The sequence below is a fragment of the Schistocerca nitens genome, chromosome 10 (assembly GCF_023898315.1).
Source record: "Schistocerca nitens isolate TAMUIC-IGC-003100 chromosome 10, iqSchNite1.1, whole genome shotgun sequence".
Taxonomy (NCBI): domain Eukaryota; kingdom Metazoa; phylum Arthropoda; class Insecta; order Orthoptera; family Acrididae; genus Schistocerca; species Schistocerca nitens.
The window spans coordinates 86,493,309-86,505,336 of record NC_064623.1 but is presented as its reverse complement, the minus strand read 5'-3'; the positions used below and the strand labels follow the sequence as shown (position 1 = coordinate 86,505,336).

Genomic DNA, 12,028 nt, shown 5'->3' with positions numbered 1-12,028 from the left:
TCATTGACTATGGTGACGTATAATTAGGGAATGGTATTATAATTGTCTTCACATTCGACATGAGCGTAATAGACACAATCGTCGCCTCCAATTTGTTGTGCATATCAAATTATGTTCTTTTACTATTACGCGTTTGTTATTGTCCGGTCGTAAAGCTCATTACTGTCCTTATAAACAAAACTACTGTCATAATACACTTACAAATTTTCGCTTGCAAAGTTCCGCTAAATTCAAATACAGTTGCTCGTTGATTGGACACATCAGGCGTCAAGTTTACCAGCTGATCACGGACAACATTGTCTGTGTCGGAGCTTACCAATTTTAAACGTCAAAATATAGTTTCGTACCTCAAATAGAAATCTATAATGGGAGCTTTAATATCATACAATATGTATGGATTAATGTTTATTGAGTCACGGTCACATTTCTACGAGAGGAGGCGTGTTGCCAAGTTTTCGGCATGTCGATTGAATGCAAATGTGACGTCACAGCATTATGTTCCGATATGGCGAGCGACGCTTTAAAGACGACTGTGAGTATTTTACGCTTTTTGCGGTGTAGTAAGAATGTCAGTACAGATACATGTTGTTGAGATGATAGAGCAAAGTGCAGGTTGTTGTAATGTGGATTATTTCTCACACGTAAATTAAAATTTCATTTAGAAATACTCATATAAAGCACAGTGTCCAACTTTCGTGGTGTAAAGATGAAATAACCTTGAAAGCGGTTTCATGATATTGGACAGCAGTGTTTCACAATGAAATTGTGCGTAACAGAAAAATTGTAAGCACAGAATTTATATCATATAGTGTGATAATTTGAAGTCATTAAGATTGGCCAGGTAAGAACTCTAATTTTAGAAACATCTGTCATGTCATATAGTAAGAGCAATAAAATTTTAAAGGAAGGTATTTGCTTCGCATTGTGTAAGGTAGCGATGTCGAAGGGCATATTTCAGTCATTCTAATGCTATAAAATTCAATAATTTGAGGTAGGACCAGGTGCGTGTGTGTAAAATGATTTGCACTGACAGACGTCAAAACATCCATCACGCAAAGTATGTTTTGTCAGCGCTGTGTTAGGTACACATCTAATTTACTCGGTGTCTTTTTGTATTGGTGCCTTTTATTGAAATCCTTGACGTGATTATCTTCTTTCAAAATGACTTGGAAGCCATTGTACGGTTAAGAAAGTATAAACATGACCTTACGTGACCCTCCATTGGCATAGGTAGTAAATTTTGGTCCATAAATGTCATCAGCTGAAACACTCCAGCGGAAAGTAAAAGTTTTAAAATAATGATTAATGTTACTTGACAATGTATGCAGATAGTGACATTAACGTACGCCGTCTCTTACATGGCCGCCTGTGTTTTGCGAGGAATTGCGCAATTCATTCTTACGTTCAGACCTGGTGATTTCGCACCATTATGCAGATGAAAGATATTAATAGTGATGTAACTGCAGCTCTACGAGTTATTGTGTTAGTCATTGATACAAGGAAATGACTTACTAAAATAGCATAATATTAAATTTCTCGATGTGTAGGGCATAGGAAATACCCATCGAAAACATTGACAGGATAGCCGAGATTCTACATAATAGACGAAACATTTTCATCTGACCGGTTGTAGGAACACCATATCCAGCATCAGTTCTTTCCAAGATATTGGAAAATGTTATGGACAAGATTCGTGAGAATACATTACTAAATCTTCGTAATTAAAATTGTTAGGAACGAAATAAGAGGCCTTACGCCGAAAGATAGTAAAATGAACCTAAAAACATAAAAAGCAGGAAAATCCGAAGGGAGGAAGAGGTCGAAATGTACGTCAGCTGTGAAAAATAATAATTATATAAAATTGACATACTACATCGAGCTGAAAAAGAATGAAGATAATGTAGAAATAAAAAGGGAAAGGAAAGAGAATTCGAAATCGGGTAGCGGGAAAGGAGCTGTAGTTAGTAAGAAACTCAGGCCAACATTTTAGAATACTGATTTATGCTATACTATTTATTTATACTTCCACAGTTTTATACAGTGCTGTGGGAAAAGTCTGATTATAGATAGCTATACTTATGCCCACACACACATACTAGACCAAAAATAATTGTGTTAAGTTTGTGTAAATAGAATGAATGATTTGACATCTAATTTTATCTGGACTCATATGTCAGTGCTCACACTTCAAACACAATGAAGAAGTGAGCATGACATAATTTTGAGCATGATTCATACTGTGCTGCTACAGCTGTTGGTACTTTAAGGTACAAATATACACAAATCACCACTGTTAAGAAAAAGCTTTTAACACAGTTGATTGTGCAAATTAAAGCATTTCCTTTACAGCAGCCAGAGTGTAATTTACATACCATATACATATAAAAGAAGTATATTTGGTGACCTGGGTTTCAGGAGTTCAGAATGAGCTATTCTTCACTACAATATTTGTGGTGTATAACAGTTCTCAAAATACATAGATTTGCAGATGTTCTGAAACTGATAATGCCCATGTGGAACTAAAAGCAAAGTATGGAACCAGGAAATTCCTTCCATGAGAAAGTGCTTAATAAAGGATATATAGTTATCTGTAACTATGCCACACTAGCTTGGCAGCGATTGCCCTAGGGCGAGGGGGGGGGGGGTTGCTGAAAGATCAGGAGATCTGTCGACAGTGGTTCCACGGCCGAGAAAGAGCTATGTGGAGGTACAGAAGCTGCTTCTCCCAACTTATTAGAGATGTGTGCTTTAAAAGTCAGAACTGGAGAATTTGCTGTTCATTTCTCATATATGTCTGTGAAATATTCCAATACCAAGATTAAAAAGCAGATCATTGTACTGCAGAGGAGTTGACACAATAGTTAGACACAGGCCATGCATTTGAGAGGATGGAGGATCAAATCCCTGTTCACTCAAACAGGTTTAGTTTTTTTTCTTTATTTTTCCAAATTACTAAAAGGAGATGCCTGGGTGGCTCCTTTTAAAAGGAGCCCATTCATTCCCTAAAGCAAAATTGGGGTCAGTCTGTAATGACCTTGTTGCTTGATTTAAATCCTAATCTTCCTTCCTTTTATTTCAGTGTGCCTTCTTTTCAAAAGCTTCCGAATTCTAATAAAAAAAAGAGTAATTGTCTTCTGAAATAAGGAAATTTTTTGTCCTCTGATTACCGATTTTGGTTAGCAATAATTGTCTTCAGATCTGCAGAAAAATGTGGAAAACCAATTACAACTAATGGACTTTCTACAGCTTAAAACAATAAAACATGTCATAATCAAAGTGAATGCATAGTGTTAGCTGATTATGCAGAAAATTTTACATTTGTCATTAAGGATGCTATACAAGGGTACCATTGAGTCAATGACCAGGCAACAGTGCATCCATTTATTCTCTATTTTAAAAATGAGAAAGATGAAGTATGTAATAAATTACATACTTTTGAAAAAAATTTTCCCAAGGTTGAGAAGCTGATATACGTTTCAGAAGGAAGTGGTAGTCAGGATAAGAACAAAAAGAATTTTTCAAATCTGTGCAACCACAAAGTAGACTTTGGGTTGGAGACTGAATGGCACTTTTCTTTCATCTTGCCATGATAAGATGCATGTGATGAAGTAGGAGGTACAACAAAACGCAAAGTAAAGCCAACCTACAAAGACTAACCACAAACCAAATTCTCACAGTACAGGACATGTATGTCTTTTGCAAGGATAATATTAAAGGCATTACCTATTTTCTGATCAAGAAAGAAGAAGTGGTTCTGCATGTGAAAACAACACATCAGACCAGTTTTGAAAACTGTATAGCAATAAAAGGAACAAGGCATTTCAACAAATTCCTTGGCATTGCAGAAAAATTAGTTCGATGCTATGTAACACCAGCAGCCGAAATTTATGAGGATCTTTGTGTCAGTAAAATTACATCACTGTCTTTAACATTGAATGACATGGTGGCATGTGTGTATGATGGGCGGTAGTGGCTTGCAGAGGTTGAAAGAATAAGTTTGGAAAACAGTATTGTTTTTATGCATTTTTACCACCCTGCTGGCCCAAGAACATCATTCAAGAAATCTACTAGTGACAAAGTTTGGATACCAATGAATAATGTTTTAAGGAAACTTTCAGTCCTTGAACTTATGACAGCAACTGGGAGGTCTTGTTCTATATCACAGAAGCTGTCTGAAGAAATAAGTGTTCTTAACATTCACCACCAGGTTTAGGAACAGTCGCATCTCGAAGGATGTTAATTGAAAATATTTCAGGTTTAGGAACAGTCGCATCTCGAAGGATATTAATTGAAAATATTTATTTTAAGTATGTCAAAATAATATAAATGTTAATTTCAGTGATGTTTCCACTTTTTGTATATAATTCAGTACATTACTTGAATAATAATTAATTATATCCCACCAATATCACACATGAATAGGCAACAGCCATAAGATCAGTTGCAGAGTAATGTGAATTATCTCCTCATTTTCAAAAATTCATATCTTTTGTTCACAGTCAGCTATCAATATTGAAATTTTTACAGTACTTTGCTATCATATAGATGTACAAACTGTGCAAAAATCATTTTTATATTCAGTCCCACCTGAGATAACTAACCCCAAACTTTACAAAAAATGAAAATTTTCAAATTTCAAAAATTAATAAAAAAATTAAAGAAACATTTGTAAGTGTTCTTGCTCTACATGAGGCTAGTAGTGTATGATATCTAAGTATAGGAAAAAAATAGACTCTCATAATTATTTTTGGGCCTAAAAAGCAAAGTTTTGAAAATTTGGATACCAAACTTTGGAGGTCATTTTGACTGGTTATTTTTGAATTTAGGGTATTTTGTGTAACATACAATGTTGTAGAGGACACTTTTCTAAAAACAATCATCTCAGTTGCAATGTTGTAACTTAACCCAGTGCAGAGCTATTCATATTTTTGATAACGTCTCTGAACTGAAAAATCATCGTGCGCTTACAGACGAAAATGGCCGCCATTCAGTAAAGGTGAAAGGTAAATTTTTTTAAAAAACTTGTTTTGAACTCAATTATAGGGTAATCACTTATAAAATATTTAAAAATGGTCAAGCAACCAACTTAATTTTTATTGGACCACTTCATTTGGATTGACCCCTCTGTGTAGCAATTGTGTGATGAATGAACCTACTGACAACAGATCCAGCAGCACACTTCAAAATTGCTTCCTTAAATCCTGCCAGGTGGAGATCTCAAATACTTAGGAATGGATCACTCTAGTGCTCTGCATGCAGTCTCCTTTATAAATGAGCTACGCTTTACCTAAACCAAAGTCTACCCTTCACCTTCCCCAGCTCATTCCATTTTATGTCACTTTGTAACATTATGTCCAGGTACTGAATTGACCCGAAACGTTACGTTCAGCTACTGACTCGACGTGAATGTGTCAAGCAGCACACCTCTAATAGTGTATTTGAACATTACAGGATTGTTTTTTGTACTCATTTGCGTTGACTTAAATTTTTCCACCTTTAGAGCAAGCTGCTATGCTTTCTGCCAAATAGAAATTCTCTCAAAGTCATTCTGTATCATCCTACAGTCTCTTCAAGATGACACTATCCCTTAAACCCCAGTGTTCTTAGGATGTAGCTGCAGATTGGTATTCACCCCATCCATCAGATGATTTATGTATGTAGAGAGCACTTCCCTTCGGCACTTCTAACGGTACACTCACTGTCCAGGCAACATACTGGTTTCTCTTACTTAGTCTTCGAGCCACACGCATATGGGTAGTATGTTGTAATATTGTGATCTGTTTATGCAGGGAGTAGCCAAGGAACAAAACACAGCTAAAGGAAATGCACACCGAGTTCAGGCGGAGCAGCGAGAAGCGTCGCAGTCTGACGAGGCGGAGTGTGAGGAGGGGATCCGGAAGCAGCCGGAGGGTGCCAGAGGTCCGGAGCCACCGCACCATGCCCGGCGGCCCATGAATGCATTCCTCATCTTCTGCAAGCGTCACCGCGGTGTCGTTCGTGATCGTTTTCCACACCTGGAGAACCGCTCGGTCACCAAGATACTCGGGGAGTGGTGGGCGAACCTCGAGGCTCGGGAGAAGGCCTCCTACACAGAACTAGCCAAGCAGGTTCGTCGTGGCTTGTAGCCTATTGTGTTCTGTAAAATACGACAAATTGTCTCATGTGGAGATGTCTCCACGGGCAGATCGACCTTTCAAAATAATCTGTACGAGCCCTCATTTGCAAGTAGTTAACAGAAAGTAAACTTGGAATTCCTTGTGGTTCCCTAGGACCTTGAAATTAGCCCTTATTTCAAAACAGCATGGTACCTGAGCAGTTAAGTTATTTGGCTGGTATGCAGAAGGTTGTGGTTTTGAATACCATAAATGCAATCCACTTTTTAGAAAAAGTCTCTGTCAGAATCATTGTGTTCATAATTTTTATTCAGTTAATTGGTTTAAATTTAACTTCTCAGTTTTAATCATTTGCTGCATCATTTATTCTCATTTTTTGCTTCCTTTTATTCTTTTTTCATATGGAATCTTTTTCCATGATTATTTATACTCTTATTTATCTGTCATGGTACTTGCATTTTTTGAAGTGCAAATTTATTGAATAAAAAAATAAAAGGTGAAATGATCTGTTTCTATTGGCTGTTCAGTGTGGTAAAAAAATTATTTTTGTTTAAAAGCTATTCTTTTTTTTCCTGTGGTAGTTGTCACGCAGAAATTTAAAACTTAGATTATTTGTGCACCATGGGTGAAATAGTGCAGGTTTTATATGCAAAATGAAATTTGAGTAAAATGAGTAACAGAGTGATTGCAATAAGGTGGATGAAAATATTGAATCACTAAAAGCAAGCAATTAAATCAAAGTAAATACATAAGCTTGATTAAATTCACATGGGTAAATATTCCAAGTGAACAAAAGAATAAAATGAAGTAAAAAAAGGGACCCAATAGAAAGTTACTGTGATGATTAAAAACATGCAGTAAACGATACAAATGAAAAAATTATACTTTAATTAATTGTCCAGAAATAATGATCAGTCATTTCGATAAAGGTATATAAAAAGAAAGTTGATTGTGCCCAATGGAATTTGATCCCAAAACCTGCAGCATATTTATCAAATACTTTAACAGCTAAGCTACAGTGCCATTTTCAAATGAGTGCTTTCATAATGGTTGCAGTGAATCACTGGAAATTTAATTTATATTGTAGATGACTCGCAAATGAGGGGCCACCAAGGCGTATGGCTGCAGTGCGGTGTACCTGCGATGCTAGCCTACACAATGGTTTTCCAAGGGCGACACTACCCCCCCCCCCCCCCCCTCCTACACACACACACACACACACACACACACACACACCCTCTCCCTCTCCCTCTCCCTCTCCCTCCCACCTGCCTCCTTTGCTACATCAACAAAATTTCTTTACTGTTCTGCATAAAATCAAATAAGACAGATTAATGGATGGTGTTGCATATATCCTGCATGAAGACACTTATTGCATGTTTGTACTAGGTATATTGGAGGGGTGGAGGGCAGGAGTTAATGCAGTTGTTCATGAAATTGTCAGTTTTTAAGCAGAGTGATGGTTTGAAACTCTTCCATTTATTACTGGCACACATTGTGCATTTGTGTCACGTGATTGTTGAGCAGCACTTCATGACTTGTCAACCTCCGTGATGCCGCTGGGAATATTGGGGCCCATTAGAATGCAAATATTGTTCACCCAGTGCCACTTCTTACCATACTCATGTGTCTGTTTCGTTCAGAAAGTACAAGAAAATTGTGCACCCAAGATTGGTTGTGCATAATACTTCTGTCACACAGTTTTTCTGAGCTCAGTATCTTGCTCATCATCAGGGGATGGTCACTCGGTTTTTAAGATGGGCAGATGAAAGACGTATGGATGGAACAGAGACAGGGCAGCGTGGGCTTGGTCCTAAGGCCATGTGCTAGTGTGCATCATCATCATTCATACATACATATGTACATACATGCTAGGTGTAACAGAACGATGTAGTGCACTTGTTAGCACACTGGCGTGTGATTCAGGAGGATGTAGGTGGGACAGCAAGCCGCAAAGTGAAGGTGCGGTGTGTGCTGGGTGTTTTGACATCACAATAATTACAGATGACAAAATTTATTCACAGTGTATAAATTAAAATTTACTCTCCACTCTGTTAAGCATTGAAACCCATTAACAGAAATTTAATAATGTTAAACTATCATAATGTAGCAATTTAATTGGATAGATAAAAAATCTACTCAGCAAGCAGTGGCAACACACACACACATAAGACTGTTGTAATTGGCAAGTGTTCAAAGCCAGTGGCTCCTTCTTCAGGCAGAAGGGTTGAAGGGGAAGGAAGAGGGGTGAAGGAAAAGGGCTCGAGAGGTCTAGGAAAAGGGGTAGATTTCGCGAAAGTCACCCAGAACTGCAATGAAAGATGCTCTTCCTATCTATTTTTCGTCCCCCCCCCCCCCCCCCCCCTACACCCACTCCCCTCCCACCTCTTGTTAAGTGTGATGCACTTAGCTTTTCACGCTTATCAACTCATGTGTGATGTTTAAGCAGTAATCTATGTCTGCATATTACCTTTTCTTCCACCTTTAAGTTCTTAAGATTTTCAAATCTTGTCCGATGCAGTCTCCAACAATCAGTCTTTCCTTCTCATCTTGTGCGGTAAGTCTCCCGTGACATGCAGTTCTGGGTGACTTTCCCGAAATCTACCCCTTTCCCTAGACCTCTCCAATCCTTTTCCTTCACCCCTCTTCCTTCCCTTTCGACCCTTCTGCCTGAAGGAGGAGCCACTGGCTCCGAAAGCTTGCCAATTACATGTGTGTTCTGCCGCCGCTTGGTGAGTAGTTTTTTTATCTACCCAATTAAACAATTTTGTCAGTAATTGATTGTTTTTGTTGTTATAAACAACTGTGTTGATAGTTCAAAATAGATCATGTCATACAATAATCAATTTATCTTTCTTTCTCAACAGAGCTGTTTAATCAGTTCAATTAACAACAAGTAAATGTGCCAAATAGTGGATTATGCTCCACTTGCATGGAGCGTTCTAAGAAACACGTGTACATTAATCCGGTCATACTGCTAACCTGCCTTCAGAGTACATAAGAGAAATGCGTACACAAGTACATCAGTAACATGAATCAATAGTAGCAAAATATTTTCCTTCATGATGTGAACCACAGTTTGCTTTGTTCGCACAATTTTTTTTTTTTGTTAACCCAATCAAACGGCCATGAGAGGTAACATTAAAGTATAATAATAGGATTCACACAATTACTAAATGTGTTTAGTTCTGTACAACTATTATTTGCCCAACAGTCATCATAATTCAGAAGTAACTAAACTCTTTATTGGAAGGCTTAGTTCTAAATGTGCCCCTCAACAGTCACAATAAACGACTACTTCCAACAGGAGAGAACCTGTTACACCTGACAGCAACATATACATAAGTCTCCTAATGTTAATGTGCCTCAGAACAGGTTAACAATAATTTCCTTCGTCCATCAGGGTAGAACCTGTTACACATCAGTCACAAATTCATAAAAAAATCCTTTAATCTTAATGTGCCACAGGATAGGTTCACGGAACCAATAACCTGTTATGCAGCACAATCAGATGGAATCAAATTAAGCTCAACTGGAATTGTTAGGCAGAAACAGTTTGACACTGTGACCTTCAATAAACAAATATCTGAATATCTGCACAAGTGTCTACCAGGAGGCAGTTCCGACTCACAGCTGCGCCAAACACCTTGGCTTAATCAGATTGAATAATTCAGTGCAACACTGTCTAACATAACCTGTCATTGCTAAGTGCATTGCTTCAACAAAATACCTATAGTACTTTGAGATGGCAGACAGCCACTGATTTGTCAGACTTAGTATTCTCGCTAGTGAAATTCACCACTATCCACTAGCTACCCCCTCCCACCCCCACCCCCTTCACTTCTCGCTTCTGTCCACACTCAGTAACGCAAACAGTGGACGGCAGCTTGCCACAGCCTCATGCTCTCCTCGGTCCAAGAGCATCGCATCAGCAAGGGGGAAACTTGGTCGGCGTGCCGGAAGCCAAGCACACTCGCTCCTAATTTGGTTCCACACTACACCGTGTTACTTACTTTCGCTCACTTTGGCGACTGCTTTCTTTCTTCTCTATGGACACTTGCATTTCTCCAGCTGCAGCTATCTCTAGGGGCACTGCCCAAGATTTCTCTGGGTCAGAAAGGGTCCTGCTTGTCACCAGCAATGCGTGCAGATCTCACAGGAATCGACAGCTGCTGCAATACACTCGGTACATTTCTGCTCTCGCGTGACAATCCAGATGTAGTTTTTATGCAATTTTTGTAAGCCACTTCAGGCAAATGCTGGTGATGGTTCCTTCTGCGTACCTGTCCTCTTCTTGTTAAATACACCTGGGAATGTGTATGACTTCTGTTTTTCTTTCTATTAAGTTGACAAATTTTGTATCATTGTACGACTAAATTACTAATACTGTAGTGAATGATAAAAAAAATTTAAAAAAATGCATGATCACTGTTTCAGTATAAAGAGGCATTTCTACAAGCGAATCCAGACTTCAAGTGGTACAAGTTGCCCGCTCCGCCACTGCGCACCCTGGTGACGAGACCGTCCAACCAGACAAGACCCCTAAAACTGGAGTGTGACACGGCGTGCGGTGGTCCCATTACTCCTGGAAAGCTGGCAGGTAGGGTACAGTAGTCTCTCTTGTCACTGCCGATTTTAATTATCTGTCTATGAACCTGTTTATTAGAACACAACCAGTTTTGTGATATCAATCGCATCACAAGGTGTACATACACACTGTGTGTTGCAGGTAACAGAATTTTGTTAGGAGAAGGCTGAGTCCACCTCTTTCTCACACAATTGGCTTATTGTTTTGGGTGTGTACACTTGACAATGCAATTTCATTTGCGGAACTGGTCTTGTTTCTATAAAGTAAGGTTCATATGCAGCTGGAAGCAGTTTGTGTGTCATACATGGTGCGACAATAAAGTAATGAGACTGATTTTCTTTGCAAGATGTGGCAACCCTGCAGGCTTGCGTAGGCACAATATCTTTGACCTTGGTCTATAAGCTGCTTCTAGTCCAAGCAGCGCATCGATGCAACTGCTCAATTGTGAGTTGTGCTGTAATAAGTTAACACGTGTTTGTGTCTCTTGTCACAGAAATGGAACCGCATAATATTGCACAACGGTATGCCATTTCTTTTTGCGTTAAACTGGGTGAAAATGCGACGACAACTTACGATAAGCTTCAGAAGGCTTTTGGAGAGGAAGTTATGTCAAGAGCTAAAGTTTTTCGTTGGCATTAAATGTTTAGTGAAGGCAGAACGAATATTGAAGATGAAGACCGCAGTGGACGACCATCAACCTCACGGACGGATGTCAACTTGGCCAGGGTGCGTTAACTTGTACGATCTGATTGAAGATTATCCGTGAAAATGATTGCAGAAGAACTGAACATCAATCGAGAAATGGTTCGTCTAGTAATAACTGAAGATCTTGGTATGAGAAAGATTTGTGCAAAAATGGTCCCCAAAAATCTCACACCACAACAGCGAGAAACACGGAAAAATGTGGCAGCCAATCTGTTAGAACAAACGGAAATCAATCCAGAATTGTTGAGTTGTGTTATCACTTGTGATGAAAGTTGGTTTTTCAGTACGATCCAGAGACAAAACGCCAAAGTTTACAATGGGGCTCAAAGGGATCACCCTGACCAAAAAAGGCTTGCATGTCAAAATCAAAAGTGAAATGCATGCTTGTGTGCTTCTTTGATTTCAAGGGAATTGTTCATAAAGAGTGGGTGCCTCCTGGACAAACAGTTAACCAATATTACTATAAAGAAATTTTAGAAAGACTTTGTAAAAGAGTTCTTTGTGTCCGTGCCAACATTGCTGATATTTGGATTCTGCATCATGATAATGTGCCATGCCATACTGCTCTGTCAGTACAGCAATTTTTATCCTCAAAACAAATTTCAGTACTACCACAGCCACC

The 12,028-nt window shown here is 38.7% G+C and overlaps 1 protein-coding gene across 1 annotated transcript in view; it reads left to right on the top strand.

The window, feature by feature from the left end:
• Positions 1-505: 505 nt before the first annotated feature.
• LOC126210302 (uncharacterized) overlaps positions 506-12,028 on the top strand; it is a 90,791-nt gene continuing 79,268 nt past the window's right edge. Inside the window, exons 1-3 of the mRNA XM_049939497.1 lie at positions 506-532; positions 5,790-6,107; positions 10,551-10,713. Of these exons, the coding sequence (XP_049795454.1) occupies positions 506-532; positions 5,790-6,107; positions 10,551-10,713 (508 nt within the window). The remainder of the gene's footprint in view (positions 533-5,789; positions 6,108-10,550; positions 10,714-12,028) is intronic.